The sequence below is a fragment of the Entelurus aequoreus genome, linkage group LG07 (genome assembly GCF_033978785.1).
Source record: "Entelurus aequoreus isolate RoL-2023_Sb linkage group LG07, RoL_Eaeq_v1.1, whole genome shotgun sequence".
NCBI classification, from domain to species: domain Eukaryota; kingdom Metazoa; phylum Chordata; class Actinopteri; order Syngnathiformes; family Syngnathidae; genus Entelurus; species Entelurus aequoreus.
This window is the reverse complement of record NC_084737.1, coordinates 27,700,498-27,719,683: the sequence shown is the minus strand read 5'-3', so window position 1 is coordinate 27,719,683 and position 19,186 is coordinate 27,700,498. Positions and strand designations below refer to the sequence as shown.

At 39.1% G+C, this 19,186-nt stretch overlaps 1 protein-coding gene across 5 annotated transcripts in view; it reads left to right on the top strand.

The window, feature by feature from the left end:
• The window catches only part of kmt2d (lysine (K)-specific methyltransferase 2D), a 53,261-nt gene extending 35,413 nt beyond the window's left edge, over positions 1 to 17,848 (top strand). For 4 of the 5 annotated variants that reach the window (XM_062053108.1, XM_062053109.1, XM_062053105.1 and 1 more), the window contains 15 exons: positions 15 to 164; positions 299 to 463; positions 590 to 737; positions 816 to 897; positions 975 to 1,147; positions 1,238 to 1,362; positions 1,443 to 1,575; positions 2,954 to 3,075; positions 3,166 to 4,522; positions 4,611 to 4,747; positions 4,852 to 4,982; positions 7,516 to 7,801; positions 7,875 to 7,948; positions 8,193 to 8,301; positions 15,316 to 17,848. In XM_062053108.1, coding sequence (XP_061909092.1) covers positions 15 to 164; positions 299 to 463; positions 590 to 737; positions 816 to 897; positions 975 to 1,147; positions 1,238 to 1,362; positions 1,443 to 1,575; positions 2,954 to 3,075; positions 3,166 to 4,522; positions 4,611 to 4,747; positions 4,852 to 4,982; positions 7,516 to 7,801; positions 7,875 to 7,948; positions 8,193 to 8,301; positions 15,316 to 15,408 — 3,285 coding nt within the window. In that variant the 3' untranslated portion in view covers positions 15,409 to 17,848. The remainder of the gene's footprint in view (positions 1 to 14; positions 165 to 298; positions 464 to 589; positions 738 to 815; positions 898 to 974; positions 1,148 to 1,237; positions 1,363 to 1,442; positions 1,576 to 2,953; positions 3,076 to 3,165; positions 4,523 to 4,610; positions 4,748 to 4,851; positions 4,983 to 7,515; positions 7,802 to 7,874; positions 7,949 to 8,192; positions 8,302 to 15,315) is intronic. The other variant, XM_062053106.1, reaches the window with a different exon arrangement.
• The last annotated feature ends 1,338 nt before the right edge of the window (positions 17,849 to 19,186 follow it).

Sequence of the window (19,186 nt, the reverse complement as noted above, 5' to 3'; positions counted from 1 at the left end):
CATGACTCAATCAGGATTTACAATCTATAAGTAAAAGGGCTCCTGCACAAAAGCCAAAGCGTCCAATTAAAGCACCTGGAGACCGCGGGTTGAATGCCCGGAAGAAGAATAAGAAGGAAGAAGTTGGAAAAAGTGCTGAAGCCTTGATAAAGCAACTTAAACAGGTAAAAAAATGACACATGTATAACTTTCATTTATTCTATCATGTATTCTATCCATCCATCCATTTTCTATTGCTTGTCCCTCTCGGGGTTGTGGGGGGGCTGGAGCCTATCCCTAATTGTCATGTGTCTTCCAGGGTCTGTCGCTGCTGCCCCTCATGGAACCTTCTATCACAGCTAGTCTGGATCTGTTTGCTCCTTTTGGGAGCAGCCCAGCCAATGGAAAAGCTGAGCTCAAAGGATCCTTTGGGAACGCAATTTTGGACAATATTCCAGACTACTATTCTCAGTTGCTCACCAAGGTAAAACTATGCAGTAGTCTGTGCCCTTGGTACTTTGTAAAATGTTTGTGTGTTCGTTAGTGTTTTGTTTTTTTTGTTTGTTTATTTTAAGCAAAAGTTTTATTGTGGTATTGTCTGTCTTCACAGAGCAACCTCAGCAACCCACCAACACCACCATCTTCCCTTCCGCCAACACCTCCGCCTTCTGTACAGCACAAGCTACTTAATGGAGTGACTTCTGGGGAGGAACTCTCTCAGCGTCAGAAAAATGCAGAGTCGACAAACGAGCCAATGGGTAAAAACGATTCAAATAAGTGTTACTTGTCCATATTGATCTCTTAATCTCCAAATTAACTACAATTGTCCTTTTTAGAAGCGGTTACAGAACAGACAAAAAGTGTAGACATTCTTGCAGCGCTTCCCACTCCGCCACATAACCAGAATGAGGACATCAGGTACAGCAGGGCTTCTTTGACATTGTTACACATTATTTTGCTGTGTAGCTTTAAAAATAGAAATAACATTTTGACAGGATGGAGAGCGATGATGAGGATGCTTCAGAAAGCATCATACCGGCATCATCCCCTGAGAGCAACGTTGGAGAAGAAACACCACGTTTCCCTCAACTGCGAGAGCCAAAGGAAGAAGAGACAGAGAGAGCAATTTCCCCCATCATCCCCCTCATCCCTCGCACTGCTATTCCGGGTAAAAACTGGCAATATTCTCAATGTGTCAAACATATGAGCATGTTTTGGAGCCGCAGTAAAACATCTTTCATATGTACCTTCCTGGTAGCTTTCTCTGAGAACAAACCATTCGAAGCAACTGATAGTAGAGTGGTGTCCATATCCAATCACTGGGATAAGGCCAAGAATAATGAGGTGGCTGTCACCTTCACATTGTCTTCCATGGCAGCAAAGGTATCAAAGTATCAGCTTATTGCATCTTTTTAAAACATTATTGTTTCTACATGCGTAGTTGACTGAAAACATTTTCCCAGAAACTTAACCATGTGATGATGGCAATGGCACAGCTGCTCAAGATAAGGATGCCAGGTTCATATGACGTGACCTTCCCCTCCCAAAACCCTGACATGCCGGGAGTGGATCCTGGGAAAGAGCCTATACAGCCTGGTATGTGCTGAGATAGATTTACAATTGATATTTTGCCCCCATTAGTTATTATAAAGGGGACATATGATGATTTTTGGACGGTGTGGCTCAGATAGTAGAGTGGCTGTGCCAGCAACTTGAGGGTTCCATGTTCTTCTCCAGCTTCCGTGATCCTAGTCACGGCCATTGTGTCCTTGGGCAAAACACTTCACCCACATTGCTCCTAGTGCCGCTCACACTGGTTTATGAATATGAATGAATGTTTGGTGATGGTCGGAGGGTCTACAAATGTAGCTTACCACCATCAAAGTGTGAATTTGGAATTAATAAAAACTAATGGGTTCTCTGTGAAGCACAGTGTCTAGAAAAGACACTATATACATTTGATCCATTATTATTTTAATCTACATTTAAACTACTTTATTGTGGCCTAGATAAGGATTCTAGGAACTTTATTGTCATACCAGCACACATGACACACATGAGATGGCATGAAATTTAGTACCCAAGGTCCCACATTCAGCCCACTGATTGCCACAAGAATAAGAGTATGTAAATTGTAATTTAAACATAATACGATATAAATAGAGTAGGTTGTGAATAGCATGAGTTAATAGGACTACATTATAAATAAAATATAAAATAGAATAAATTGTGATCCTCTAGTGCAAATACAATGACTGCACACCAAACCAAATAAAGCTAGTTCAGCACAGTCGATAAACGTGCAATGTGTGTGCTCCTTGTGTGGGGATGGGAGGAGGTGATGCTTTAGAGTGCCATCGGAGTTCATCAGTCTAACAGCTTCCGCAAAATGGCTGTTCCTCAGTTTGGTGGTCCTACTTCGGATGCTCTGCAGCCTTCTACCTGAGGGTGGGGGGTCAAAGGGAGGGTGGAATCATTGGTGATACAGAGCTTCCTCTTTTTGCATCTGCTGATGAAGATGGTAGCGAGGCTGTACCCTACAGGCTTCTGAGCAGCTTTCTGTAGTGCCTTTCTCTTTTCAGCCGTGCAGTTGCTATGCCACACAGTTATGCTGGTCTTCCAGTGGCAGCAGTCTGCAACTGTGTGGGCTCAGCAGAGGTGGGGGAGACTTTCCGACACAATATGTCCAAGGATGACCACATCTATGCATCCACCTCACTGTTAAGTCAAAACAAAGCCAATCATAAAAAAATACTTTAAAACCTCATGGGCAGATGCATACAAAGCTGTGCGCAAGGCAGGCTCATTCAAATACATGAACCTTATGATTTTACGCTTTGAAATTAACACGAGTATCCAACATTGTAACATTTATACGTCAGAATAGGTCCCTATTTAAGGTTATAATATACCGTTGTAATGAAGTGAAAAACATTAATGTACTTATAAAATAGTTTGACAAATTATTTTGCAGGTGCACTTTGTCTAAAGGACAATGCGTCATCTACTGAGGTTGAGTGGTTAAGGCAATTTGATGTGTCTCTGCCAGGCTGTACATTAAAGAAACAAGTGGACATTCTGGCCCTAATCAAACAGGTCAGTTAAATATTTCTTCAGCCAGGACAACTGTACTTTTACAATTCATGTTTTTTTAATCGTTAATCTCATATGCGCATCCTTTTTCAGGAATTTGCGGATAATGAAGACAAACCAACCCAGCACTGTTACACAACTAATGTGAATGACTTGGATGTGCGCCACCTTCCTGTTGTAGCAGTGGAGGAATCACCACCTCATTCTCCATCCCCTCCACTTCCTTGCTTTCCAGCTCCAGTTCCAACTAATGAAGCCAAAGCTCCCAAAAAGTCTGTTCCACCATCCTACTCACCTGTCACTCTTGCCACTGTCCAGATTAAAATGGAGCCTGAGCCGAAGGATGGTCCTCCTGAAGAAGGGGCTCAATCAACTGAGTCAGCAGTTGCTGCTCCAGAGATGACCTCTGACCCATTGTTTGACCCAGTAGGTTCTGATCCCGCTGTTCTGTCAGAAGATGGCCTAAATCCAGCTTCCAAGAAGGAAGAATCAGTCAGTGATCCTGTCATCAAAGATTCTCCTAGCCCACTGGAATCCTCCCCTAAGGCCATGAAGCAGCGCAGGCCTCTCACGCCTGATGAGGAGATCTTACTGCCTAAAGTGAAAAAATGGAAGGGGATTCGCTGGAAGCGTCTGCAGATTGTCATCTCGATACGTAAAGGTGGCTCTAAAAAGGAGAGCAGTCGTGAGGTGTCTGAGCTGATGGAGCGCCTTCGCATTACACTGCGTCCAGACAAGTTGCCACGTGATAAACGTAAATGCTGCTTCTGCCATGAGGAGGGCGATGGCGCCACAGACGGGCCTGGACGCTTGCTTAACATTGACGTTGACCTGTGGGTGCACCTCAACTGTGCCTTGTGGTCCACAGAGGTGTATGAGACGCAAGGAGGTGCGCTTATGAACGTAGAGGTGGCCCTGCGGCGCGGATTGCGGACTCTGTGTGCATTTTGCCAAAAAACGGGTGCCACCAGCAGCTGCAACAGACTGCGCTGCCCAAATGTCTACCACTTTGCCTGTGCAATCCGCGCCCGCTGCATGTTTTTCAAGGACAAAACCATGTTGTGCACCCAGCACAAGCTAAAGGGCCCCAGCGAAGATGAACTCATCTCTTTTGCCGTTCTGAGGCGTGTCTACATTGAGCGCGATGAAGTCAAGCAAATAGCAAGCATCTTGCAGCGAGGTGACCGAATCCACCTTTTCCGCGTTGGTGGTCTCATCTTTCACGCAGTCGGGCAATTGTTACCTTCTCAAATGACCAACTTCCACTCACCTACGGCCATCTTCCCTGTCGGCTACGAGGCCACACGCATCTACTGGAGCACACGTGTTCCCAACAAGCGCTGTCGCTACCGTTGCCGCATCAGCGAGAATGACTGTCATCCCTTATTTGAGGTGCGTGTTCTTGAACATGGCATGGAGGATTTGCACATTAATGACACGACTCCTCAAGGTAAGATCTTTATTTGCCTCACTTCACGTGTTCATTTTGTGTCTGCCTTTTCTTACATTGTGAGAATGGAATCTGATTGGTTTGGTAGGAATCTGGGAGCAGGTGGTTCAAAGTGTGGCCAAACTCCGGGATGATTCGTCCATGTTGAAACTGTTTACTGAACATGTCAGAGGAGAGGAGATGTATGGTCTCACAGTTCATGCTGTCATGCGCATCACTGAATCCGTAAGAAATAGCTTCAGTTTTCTAAGAGCTTTATATTTGGGTTTTCTTTATTTTGTCAGCACATACTTCCTGTACTGGCTATAATGATTTTTTTTGTATTTCAGCTACCAGGAGTGGAAAACTGCCAACACTACCAATTCCGGTATGGCCGTCACCCACTGATGGAGCTTCCTCTCATGATCAATCCCACTGGCAGTGCTCGCTCAGAGCCCAAAGTCCCAACACAATGCAAGAGGTAAGGCACAGTCCATTATAATAGACATCTTCGGAACAGATATTTTAAAAATATACAATTGATTAGGAAATACATTCTATCTTTGTAATGATTAGGCCTCGTCGGTAGTTAATCAATTAATCGAACAATAAATAAAAATGAACTCTGTATCTTTTTGGCATCGATAAATATGTGTTTTCTTAATCTGTTGCTTTCAATTAACGTGCAATAGAGTTCACTCTGTGCATTGCTCTTAGCACCTAAGTTTAAGTTAAAAGTTAGTGATTGTCACACACACACTAGGTGTGGTGACATTTGTCCTCTGCATTTGACCCATCCCTTTGTTCACCCCCTGGGAGGTGAGGGGAGCAGTAGGCAGCAGCAGTGGCCACGACCGGAAATCATTTTTGTTGATTTAACCCCCAATTCCAACCCTTGATGCTGAGTGCCAAGCAGGGAGGTAATGGGTCCCATTTTTATAGTCTTTGGTATGACTCGGCCGGGGTTTGAACTCACAACCTACTGATCTCAGGGCGGACCCTCTAACCCAGTGGTTCTTGGGTTCGATCGAACCCTAGGGGTTCGGTGAGTCAGCCTCAGGGGTTCGACGGAGCCTCGGCTTTATGGATACAGCAACAGCAGAAGTCAGACTGATTTGCATGTGTGTAATTTGTTGTGAGTTCATGCACTGTGTTGGTTTTGTTCTTTGAACAAGGTGATGTTGATGCACGGTTCATTTTGTGCACCAGTAAAAAAAAACAACTTTGTCTTGAATTTGAAAAAAAAAACATTTTATTTTTCACTAAAGAAGGGTTCGGTGAATGCGCATATGAACCTGGTGGGGTTCGGTATCTCAAACAAGGTTAAGAACCACTGCTCTAACCACTAGGCCACTGAGTAGGCTGAGCTTGTTTATTCAATAGCAAATACAGATATTTTTTAATTGTATTATTTTCCTAATTGGAAAAAAAAAAATACAAATAAATAAAATATATATACCGTGTATATATTTTGAAATGGCAGAAATGGGAAAAAAATGTACGCAGTACACCCTCTTGTCAGTCATCTGTAATCTTTTGTCTTAGTGGTCAGAGGCAGGACTGCTAGCTCACTTACACACACACACACAGGATGCACTGAGAGAGCCTCACAAGACGTAACGCAAAGTAACAAAAGTTTGGAGGAAAAATAGAAGATTACAGAGCCTAATTTGTGGGAAAATACAGCTTCAACAGGGTATCCGCGGGGTCTTAAAGTCCTAAATCCAATCATTTGAATTCAAGGCCTTAAAATGTGTAATATTCTCCTAAAATCTCATAAAAGGTCTTAAATGCGTTTTTGAAAGGTCTTAAAAATATATTGACGTTACTTTTTTTTTAAACATGCATAAACTTCAGTCTCGCTTTGAAGTGTTTCGATTTTTGAGGACGCTGTAACTACACAGCGGAACTAACTGTGCTGCCCGGTCAGAATTTATCGAACACGACCTGCCATACTTGCCAACCTTGAGACCTCCGATTTCAGTGATACGCCTCCTCTGCAAGTAGCTAGCTAGACACTCTTTCATATTTGAATAATTTATTTATTTAATTCAATGAAAATCATCTGCTGCTTCTTCTCAGCACTGTCCTCACACTCACTTTTTTTCCTTCCGTGGTTGAAACACAAAGTTATCTTTAGCTACTGTATTTTTCGGACTATAAGTCTTCCGGATAAGTCGCACCGGCCGAAAATGCATAATAAAGAAGGAAAAAAACATATAAGTCGCACTGGAGTATAAGTCGCATTTTTTGGGGAAATTTATTTGATAAAACCCAACACCAAGAATAGACATTTGAAAGGCAATTTAAAATAAATAAAGAATAGTGAACAACAGGCTGAATAAGTGTACGTTATGTGACGCATAGATAACCAACTGAGAACGTGCCTGGTATGTTAACGTAACATATTATGGTAAGAGTCATTCAAATAACTATAACATATAGAACATGCTATACGTTTACCAAACAATCTGTCACTCCTAATCGCTAAATCCGATGAAATCTTATACGTCTCGTCTCTTACGTGAATGAGCTAAATAATATTATTTGATATTTTACGGTAATGTGTTAATATTTTCACACATAAGTCGCTCCTGAGTATAAGTCGCACCCCCGGCCAAACTATGAAAAAAAACTGCGACTTATAGTCCGAAAAATACGGTATATGTTACTGTTAGCGAGACTATAGCATTTGCTACACCAACTGATGGCAGGGATGCTTGTAACTAAAATGTTTGCTTGCAAGTTAAAAGCATAACAATTAGTCAAGAAACCACTTTTATCTCAAAACACTTGAGTCCACAGATGGTGGACTCTTAAGTTGAGGTTCTACTGTATTATGGTTACATTACTTTATATTATTGTTTGCCAAAATAATGCCTACAATATAATTTATCTGCAATAATTTATGGGACAATATATCATCCAGCAAAATGTGTTTTGGGCCCAGGCCTGCTAAAGATTAAGTTTAGGATTTAGTGTCACCGTTAACCATCTGGCTCATCCATCCACAGGCCTCACACCTTGAACAGTACCAGCGTGTCCAAGGCGTACCAGAGCACCTTCACAGGCGAGATGAACACACCGTACAGCAAGCAGTTCGTCCACTCTAAGTCGTCTCAATATCGGCGCCTGAAGACCGAGTGGAAGAACAACGTGTACTTGGCTCGTTCTCGCATTCAGGGCTTAGGTCTGTACGCCGCTAAAGATCTGGAGAAGCACACCATGGTCATTGAGTACATCGGCACTGTCATTCGCAATGAGGTGGCAAACCGGCGTGAAAAGATCTATGAATTGCAGGTAAGATGACCAATCGTTGTTACTTTGCAGTAGTACTTGAAGTGTTTTTATTTATTCTGTTATTTTCTGCTAGAACCGTGGCATCTACATGTTCCGCATCAACAATGAGCAGGTGATTGACGCCACTCTGACTGGTGGTCCAGCTCGGTAAGTCATCCTTAAGTACTGATTTTGTATATAAAAGCTTGTTTTATTGTTCTTGCCTTGTTTCCTTCGTGTGTATATTTATCTGACTTCCTGTTGGCCAAATGTCCCTATCTTTCTCTGCTGTGTTGCTTTGCAACTACTTCGTTTGTGACGCTTTATAATAAAATGCCTAAACTTGCTGTCAGTTGTACAGTTAAGCCCATTGTAGGACAAATAGGAATGTACATCTCTTCTGCTTTACCAGCTACGTGAACCACTCCTGTGCCCCCAACTGTGTTGCGGAGGTTGTCACGTTTGACAAAGAGGACAAGATCATTATCATCTCCAGTCGCAGGATACCCAAAGGAGAGGAGGTGAGCTACAGTACATGTGCCTTAACGCCACCTTGTCCGGTAGGGCTAGGCGATTATAAGATTGTGATCAATGATAGTGATTAATTTGATTTCGATCACAATAAACAGTTGTTAGCATGTATTACCTGATCAAACATGGCGGAAATGTCTGTTAAAAGTTACAGCAGTAGTAAACTGTAGGGAAGCAACGATGCTCTGTATCAGGCTTGTCATGATGTAATTAAAGTCCAATCAGTGTTGTGCATCGTTCTCCTAATACATCTGGAAGTGCAGCCAAGAAGAATAAAATAAGGAAATATGGCCAACTGTAGCATAGAAGTTGAAACACAACATTGAGATGAAGCAAAGACTTACTGACAGACTTTAGTTTCACTGACTGCTGCAGCTCACCAGTAATCCTGCCCTCAATGCGGACTTGCAGGCAGGTACAGAATGTCTTTGTGACTGAACTTTACTGTTATGTTCCTGACTTAATGAACACACCTACTAATTTAATCAGAAAAAATATATATATTTATATCTAAATATTTTTTAATCCAACTTTTTCTTTGTGTTTGTTCCTATTCAACTCCTCAGATATAACATGTATTAAAAAACTCTGCAGACATTTTTTGTTCAAATAATTTTTGAGTTTGTGGATAAAAAACATTTTGTTTCTGAAATAATCATTGAACTCGTTTTATGTGTTAGTACACATTAAAGTGCAGTTTTAATTTGAGGTACCGTACAATAATGTACTTTCAATAAATATAAGCTACAGTATTTTGGTTAAAAAAACACTCCACACTCTGGGTCACCGGTTGCGGTTTGCCAAATTTGAAATAAAGGTCTTCTAGTAATTAGTACTTCACTGATACTTTGTTTACTGCAGAATGAAGTTTGTGATGACAAGCAAAAAAAAAAAAAAATTTTAAGAGGAAAATAAGTTGTTCTCTTTATTCCCACAAAAAATACAGAAAAAGAAGCAAAACTGTGGCCCTAAAACAGGATATCCAGGGGGCCTAAAAAAGTCTTAAATCCTACAATTTAAATTTAAGACTTTAAAATGTCTAAAATTATCTGAAAGTCTCATTAAACGTCTTAAAATCTTTTAACGTTTATTTTATTTAAAACCTGCATAAACTTCAGTCTTGCTTTTAAATTTTTCAGGACGCTATAACGTAACTACAAAACGGAACTAAAGTACCGTATTTTTCGGACTATAAGTTGCTCCAGAGTATAAATCGCACCGGCCGAAAATGCATAATAAAGAAGGAAAAAAACACATAAGTTGCACTGGAGTATAAGTCGCATTTTTTGGGGAAATTTATTTGATAAAACCCAACACCAAGAATAGACATTTGAAAGGCAATTTAAAATAAATAAAGAATAGTGAACCACAGGCTGAATAAGTGTACGCTATATGTAGGGATGATGTTTGATAAGGAATTATCGAGTTCGAGCCTATTATCGAATCCTCTTATCGAACCGATTCCTTATCGATTCTCTTATCGAGTCCAGATAGGTTGTTGTATATGGAAAAAAACACACAATATTTGGTTTAACAAAAGCTCACTTTTATTATATAATAAAATCTAATAAATAAATAAATATTGACTGTTACCCACCTAAAAAAATAAAATAAAATAAATAAATATTGACTGTTGTTACCCAAAGTATATTAAGTGGGATTTTTCAGAGAAACAAATATATACAGTAACACAAAAACAACCTGTCTCTGTGATCACTATAGGTGTATAAATAATAATATAAAAATAATATAATATATATAATAAATAATATAATATATATAATAAAAATATATATATATATAATAAAAATTAAATAAAATCAGTCCCTTGGGCACAAAACTGAAAATAATACAGCTCTCCAAAAAGTGCACTTCTGCTGCTATTTGACATAACTGTTTGTTATGATGCTTTGACATTTTTGCACTTTATTTATTTATTGAAAGAACATTCTATGAAGAGAAAAGTTCTTTGCAAATGTGGTTACAATGCTAATAAATGAAAAGTTAAAGCTAAAAAAAGAAATACACTTTATTGAGTTATCATTATTTCTTTATGGGGGAAAAATGTTACAAGCTAGAGAATATAACAACTACACTACCCAGCATGCAACGGGAGTGACGAGCATGCGCGGTAGCCCCGAAAAGTGTTGCATGTTGCCACACTGTGAAAGTAAACGTCAAGAACTCAGCCAACACGCCTCGTCTGCATTATTTATAATTAGACAGACAACACATCTACAGTGTGATTTTGTTTTGTTTACAAGGAAAGAAAAACAAAAGTTAAAAAAGGGAGATATGTTGTATATATATGTATGTGCTGCAGTTGTTTTAAGAACGTTGCGACAGCTGCCGTAAAGGAGGTGCGTTGCTATGTTTCCGGTTGGTCGTAAAAGTGTTCGTCATGTGTTTTACCCTGCTAAAATCTCTCAGTAAAGTTATTCGATGGATTATAGTTTTTGTTTTGAACTTTATTACACCTTGGAGCGCTTTTTCCCGTCCATTGTTTTCCTGCTTTCGCTATCTGCGCCTAATGACTGAGCTACGTGACGTAATTTCTTGTGATGTCCCACTGAGCATTTCTGGTCGGGACGGGATTCGAATAAAGAATCAACTCTTTTCCTTTACTATAGTGGTCTCGATAACGGGTACCGGTTCTCAAAAAGGGATTCGAGTCCGAGTATCAAAAATAACCAACTGAGAACGTGCCTGGTATGTTAACGTAACATATTATGGTAAGAGTCATTCAAATAACTATAACATATACAGTCAAGAAAATAAGTATTTGAACACCCTGCTATTTTGCAAGTTCTCCCACTTAAAAATCATGGAGGGGTCTGAAATTTTCACGGTAGGTGCATGTGCACTGTATGAGAGAGAACCTAAAAAAAAAATCCAAAAATCACAATCTATGATTTTTTAACAATTTATTCGTGTGATACAGCTGAAAATAAGTATTTGAACACCTGTCTATCAGCTAGAATTCTGACCCTCAAATACCTGTTAGTCCTCCTCCACTCCACTGTATTATCTGTGTGAGGTCGTTAGCTGCATAAAGACACCTGTCCACGCCATACAATCAATAAGACCCAAACATTCAGCATGGCTAAGAGCAAAGAGCTGTCCAAAGACAACAGAGACAAAATTGTACAACTCCACAAGGATGGAAAGGGCTACGGAGAAATTGCCAGGCAGCTTGGTGAAAAAAGGTCCACTGTTGGAGCAATCATTGGAAAATGGAAGAAGCTAAACATGACGGTCAATCTCAATCGGAGTGGAGCCCCATGCAAGATATCACCTCGTGGGGTCTCAATGATGCTAAGAAAGGTGAGGAATCAGCCCATGACTACACGGCAGAACTTGGTCAATGACCTGAAAAGAGCTGGGACCACTGTTTCCATGGTCACTGTTGGTAATACACTAAGACGTCATGGTTTGAAATCATGCATGGCACGGAAGTTTCCCCTGCTTAAACCAGCACATGTTAAGGCCCGTCTTAAGTTTGCCAATGACCATTTGGATGATCCAGAGGAGTCATGGGAGAAAGTTTTGTGGACAGATGAGACCAAAATTTACCTTTTTGGTCATAATTCCACTATGCGTGTTTGGAGGAAGAAGAATGATTCGTACCATCCCAAGAACACCATCCCTACTGTGAAGCATGGGGGTGGTAGCATCATGCTTTGGGGCTGTTTTTCTGCTCATGGGACAGGACGACTGTACTGTATTAAGGAGAGGATGACTGCAGCCATGTATTGTGAGATTTTGGCCAAAAACCTCCTTCCCTCAGTCAGATCATTGAAGATGAGTCGTGGCTGGATCTTCCAACATGACAATGACCCAAAGCATACAGCCAGGAAAACCAAGAAGTGGCTTCGTAAGAACCATATCAAGGTTCTGGAGTGGCCTAGCCAGTCTCCAGACCTAAATCCAATTGAAAATCTTTGGAGGGAGCTGAAAGTCTGTGTTACTCAGCGACAGCCCAGAAACCTGACTGATCTAGAGAAGATCTGTGTGGAGGAGTGGGCGAAAATCCCTCCTGCAGTCTGTGCAAACCTGGTGAAGAACTACAGGAAACGTTTGACCTCTGTAATTGCAAACAAAGGTTACTCTACCAAATATTAATATTGGTGTTCAAATACTTATTTTCAGCTTTATCACACAAATTGTTAAAAAATCATAGATTGTGATTTCTGGATTTTTCTTTTTAGGTTATCTCTCATACAGTGGACATGCACCTACCATGACAATTTCAGACCCCTCCATGATTTCTAAGTGGGAGAACTTGCAAAATAGCAGGGTGTTCAAATACTTATTTTCTTGACTGTAGAACATGCTATACGTTTACCAAACAATCTGTCACTCCTAATCGCTAAATCCCATGAAATCTTATACATCTAGTCTCTTACGTGAATAAGCTAAATAATAATATTTGATATTTTACGGTAATGTGTTAATAATTTCACACATAAGTCGCTCCTGAGTATAAGTCGCACCCCGGCCAAACTATTAAAAAAAACTGCGACTTATAGTCCGAAAAATACTGCGACTTATAGTCCGAAAAATACTTTTCGGACTATAGGTCACAGTTTTTTCCATAGTTTGGCCGGGAGTGCGACTTATACTCAGGAGCGACTTACGTGTGAAATTATTAACACATTACCGTAAATTATCAAATAATAATATTTAGCTCATTCACGTAAGAGACTAGACGTATAAGATTTCATCGGGTTTAGCGATTAGGAGTGACAGATTCTTTGGTAAATGTAAAGCATGTTATAGTTTTTTTGTAGTTTCCTCTATCATTGCTGACGTTCTGGTTGTTGTTACATGAAAACACTTGACATGAACTGCACCTTTTGCAAGAAAACACTTCCTTGGAAAATCTGGAAAAATGGCTATTATAATGTTTGCTAGTATTGTTTTCAATTAGTTTAAAATGAAGAGGCTTCTGGAGTATTTTAGTTTAACCATTTTGTTTTCCACTGTGAAAGAGCAGTGAATGAATTCATATACTTACAATTCATTCTGGCCTTCTGATTTTACTTTGTCCTTGTACTTTTGTGTCCGTACGGATGTAAAATACCGGTAGTCTTAATTTATATTCATCATGGTCTTAAACAATGTTCCCTCTAATTTTTCATGTGTGTGAGCAAACCCACAAACTCCCTGAGCATTCAGTGGAGCACATGTGAGCAACATCAGACGTGCACACTGTGGCCACACCAGCGTCACACCCAAACCTGCCATCATAACAATTTAAATGTTTTATTAAAATTATTTTCTGATATAAGTGATTTTGCCCCCTTACAATGACAATAACAAAAAAACATGTTTTTCATGACCTATGTGCTAGTATTGTATGTCTGGCTGCGGGTCCTGCCTTTAAAAGAAATGTTACCCCTTTCAGAGATTACATTTAGTTCCTGTAACTTTCTGTCTGTAAAATACATCTTTTTATCAGCATTTTTGAAATCTAGTGACAACATTTCATGAATAATATCCTTAGATTAACATCCTTAATAAATGGCAGTAAAATAAGCACACATCTGATTGAGGAGTCAGAGTGTTACAACCTGGCATTTACACAATGTGTGGCGGTGGGGTTGTCCGACTTTTTGTGTGGCCATAAACGCAGCACTGGCTAAGTGCCATGAGTGCGTGTGTTGGTGCAGGTGAGACAGAGCAAGCAGCTTCTGTTGATATGACGGATGACAAAGTTGGTTTAAGCCTGGTTTGTATGGCAGAAAATGACCAGTTTTTCTAGATAAAAGTTTTTTTACTCATGTTTTTGGTGTGGTTTTTGCTCAATAAAGTGATTGATGGAATTCCTGTCCGTAAAGTGTCTCGACAGACGATAATTGGACTGTGTTGACAAAGATTGTTTTATTCATTGGGGCCACTCTTGTTGTCACCTGTCACTCACAGTTGCATTGCAAAATCATACAGAATAAATTGTAATGTGTTTATTTTGTTTAGAGTTCAGATGGGATTTTTGATGTTCTGCGCGGGATTAATTTGCTGTGCGCAGAGGACACGTGAGCAGTGCGCAATTGCGCAGGCGCGCACCTTAGAGGGAACATTGGTCTTTAATTTGAATTGTTGAAACCTGCAGAGTAGGGACTGTAGCGTGAGTTACCTGTACCCTTTGCAGCTCTAGTAATCATAGATATGAACAAAATGAAAGTTGTCAGCTGTTAGCATAATTACCTCCATCGAACATGGCAAAAATGTCTGTTACAAGATACCGCAGTAGGGATACAACGATACACGGTATAATTCTGATCGGGACATTTTGTCTTTTAATATAAAATTACAAATCTTGATATTAATCGAGATTGGATGATATGAAAAAATGAATCGTAGTAAAACAAAATTGCCATATTGCCAAGCCCTATTATCAGGTTATGGAAACACAAACATGTCTGTTTTTTTATAAACAAACATTTATCTACATTAGTGTGGACCTGTTACTAAAGATGAGAATTGATAAGATTTTTAAAATTCTGCTTAATGATTTGGTTCTTTATCAATTCTTACTTTGAAAAAGGATAACAAACGAATTGTTTATTTTAGAAAAAAACATGTGTAACAAAATACATGAGTGTACAACAGTGAGGTCTTAAGGAGCCCACTGCCTCAATGGGGTCCCAGAAACAAAACAAGACTATAATACAATACAGGCATGTACAAAAAAACACGTTTTTAAACATTTATTTTCGCGTCAAAACACCTTTTCCGCATTTTTTAAACTATGAATTAAACAAAATGTGTTGGACGCTCGCCTCAGCTACTGTATGTAATGATGTAGTTGTAAAAACAAGACCGATACCAATAAAAAAAGGTTGATTAAGATATACGTCAAAATGCCAAATATCGGCAGCGATAATCTGTGGATCTGTACTCCAGACAAGCGCCGCTCCCCGCTCCCATCAAGACAAGATGACTAACAACTGTAACATATTGTATTATTGTGACGTAGCTTTTAAACTGCCTGTGCTCTCCAGCTGACGTACGACTACCAGTTTGACTTTGAGGACGACCAACACAAGATCCCCTGCCACTGCGGAGCGTGGAATTGCCGAAAGTGGATGAACTAGCAAGACTGAGGAAGGAAAAAGCGTTTTTTGTTTTTTCTTGTCTTCTTCGCCAGTGAATAAGCTGCTCTCACACACGCGGAGGAAGGCTGGCTCCATAGTTTGATGACTCCAAGCGACAGTCCACACGTGTAGCCAAAGTTTGACACCACGACGACAGGCGCCACCTCCAGCTGTGGAACACCTCCTTCTAATTAATCTCCTCCACAATGACTCTGAGCTGCAACAAGAAGCCATTTTTTCAATCCTAACAAGTCGGACCTACTTTCTTCTTCCTGTCTCACCTCTGGCCACACCCCCCTGACAAAAGGCACTTTCCCCCCATAAATCATCAATGAAGACGAGAGACTTGGCTGGCTAGACAATCTGAACATGAGGAAGAACTACATGCCATCAGTGTGGAGACAAGAAGAAGACTTGACAGTCGTAAGGTTGGTTGGACCCGGTCTACCTCATTGATTTAGTGGGAAGTGACTGCTTTGTATAAAAAAAAAAAAAAAACGAAAAAATGCTACTGTGGAATTTTAGGGGCGGGGTCGGGCCTTCTCGGACAAGCAGGGAATCTTTAAGCAGCAGGTTTGCTCTAATCTACTCTATGCTGATGATCATTTACAATAAGCTGATTATTATTATTATTTTCATCAATCATGTCTTATTTATACAGAGCAAATATATGATGAGCGTTTGATAAGATGTTGCATTAACTTAAAAAACACAAAAAAACGGCAATCAGAAGCTCAGCATCTCATCCTGTGATCCATCAAATCATCCTGGAGCTTTTTTTTTTAGTCTTTGTCCTGCTCCTCCTCCCTCCTGATTTAGTTGTCCAATCAAACGCATGACTACTAAAATGTCCTTTTATGTTTTTATTAACAGCCTCTTCCTCTGCCTCATTTAGTGGGCTTTTGTAAAAAAAAAAAAATCAACTATTTACTGTAGTAAGTCTTCCTTTTGCTTGAGTACAGCTTGCAGCCTTTCTACTTCTCTTGTAGTTTGTGCGTGCGTGCGTGCGTGCGTGCGTGCGTGCGTGCGTGCGTGTTTGTGTAAGAGGGTGTGTGTGTGTTTTTCTAGTGCTGGTACTGTCCTCCAGGCTGAACTGATGGCAGGGAATGACTTATTGGATAAAAGGGCATTTGTTTTCACTTCTACCTGAGAGTTTAAAAAAGTCTTTAAAGGGAGCTTTACTAAAAAATAACAAAAAAAAATTACAAAAAAACCCCTCCAACTTCCTATATGACTTTATACCCCCCCTCCAAAAAAAACAAAAAACCTAAGACCTCACAGGACAAAAAAAAAATGCAATGTTGTACAAAATGTATATAACGGTATATGCATTAAGGGGACAGCAACTACCCAGCCTCCCCACTCCTTGTAATCAAAGTGTAGAAAAATAAAATGGACAAAGAAAAAAAATCAACCACTGGATATCATTTTAACAAAGCTGTAAATAAATATGAATATATGTAAAATGGCAAACTAATATCTTTATGTATATGAACCAGAGTGTTTTTTTTTTTTTTTTTTTTGTTTTTTGCATTAATCTGTTTTCTATTAGTGTTTTTGCTATAAACTCTCGGACAAGTTTGTTAAAATAATAAAAACTGATGTGACAAGAGAAGCCAAGGTGATTTAAAAACAAGTTTGTGTGATGAATGCTTCATTTCTTAGACATGCAAATATTGCATTTATTTATGTAATATGGTTCCTTTTTTCTGTCTTTTTTATTTATGCTACTGCTTGTTGCTTACCAAATATTTTTCTTCCAATTGGATGAATATAATCTTGAATGGAGCAATTTCTACAATCTTCTTGATAGTGTTACGCTTTTTTTTTTTGTATTTTCCCTCTAGAAGTGAATGTGTTGATGAACCTTGTGAAATGGTTACTTGGCCCCGTGTACGTCATAATCCAAAACTTCACCTAATAATGAATTGCACTCTCGTTAATATAATGAATTATATACATACATATATAAGTGTATCCTGGACAGTTATTCTACATATTTCTAAGTTTTTGGTATGTTTCTATTTCAAGGAAAGACCATCATGAGAAACGTGTCACTGGATTTTAGCCTAAGAAATTTCTAACTTTTCTGAAATCTTAATTTAAGTTCATATCTTCTAATTTAATAAGAGAAAGTTTGTTCAAATTGAAGTTTTTTTTTAACCTCACCTACTTTTGCAAAAAAACAAAAAAATAAACCCTGTACAGCAGATATACTTTTAGGGACTATGAATAAATATATTGATTTTTATGGTGTGTGGCATGTTTTGTATGGATATTATTTGAAATTGTACATATTTTTTCAGGAAGCCAGAGGTTGTATTTCTTTAAACTGCAGCTTCGTCCCCACTCCCTCCTCCTGACCTCTTGTCATTTTATTTGTCTGCTTTTGTTTCTTGTAAACAAAAATAAAATGCATTTTAAATATGTTCACTTGTATTACTGCAATTACTATAATTAAAGCAATCTGTAGGGCAAAAAAACCTTACTGTATTTTCATATTTGGTAACTTGAGTTTAGGCTGGGTAACGTACGACTTTTGTCCACTTGAGGGCAGCAAATCCTCATTTGGTCACTTGTTAGCTAACATTTAAATTCTTGAAACATTTCCCTGAGTGGACAAAATCTATAAAATAATTAATAGAAAATGTTTAACTTAGATTAATTTGTCATATTACCTACTTAAATACCTAAAATTAGTATAAAATACTATGATATATATATATATATATATACACACACACATATATATGTATATATATATATATATATATATGTATATATATATGTATGTGTATATATATATATATATGTATGTATATATATATGTATGTGTATATATATATATATGTATGTATATATATATGTATGTGTATATATATATATATATATATATATGTATGTATATATATGTATGTATGTATATATATACATGTGTATGTATATGTATATATATGTGTATGTATATATATATATATATGTGTATGTATATATATATATATATATATATATATATATATGTATGTATATATATATATATATATATGTATGTATATATATATGTATGTATATATATATGTGTGTATGTATGTATATATGTATGTATGTATGGGGTGACAGGAGCGACTGTAACAATTACAGGGGCATCTCCCTCCTGAATATCGTAGGGAAACTCTATGCCCGTGTTGTGCTTGTCCGCCTTCAAAAACTTGCTGAGCGCGTTTACCCGGAATCTCAATGCGGCTTTCGCGCCAAGCGCTCTACAGTGGACATGATATTCTCCCTACGCCAACTTCAGGAGAAATGCAGGGAACAACAGAAGCCCCTGTACATATCCTTCATTGACCTGACCAAGGCTTTCGACCTGGTTAGCAGAGAAGGGCTCTTCAGCATCCTACCCAAGATCGGATGCCCTCCAAAGCTCCATAGCCTCATTAGATCTTTTCATGACGACATGAAGGCAACCATCCAGTATGAGGGTAGCATGTCCAACCCATTTGACATTAAGAGCGGAGTCAAGCAAGGTTGCGTCCTTGCTCCTACCCTTTTCGGCATCTTCTTTGCCCTGCTCATCAATCATGCTTTTGGGACTGCAACAGAAGGGGTATATCTACGTACCAGATCTGACGGCCGACTTTTCAACCTAGCCCGTCTTAAAGCAAGGACCAAAGTCCGTGAGACAATCATTCGGGACATGCTCTTTGCTGATGATGCCGCCATCGTTTCACACACTGAACAAGAACTCCAGTGCCTTATGGACAGATTCTCCCAGGCCTGC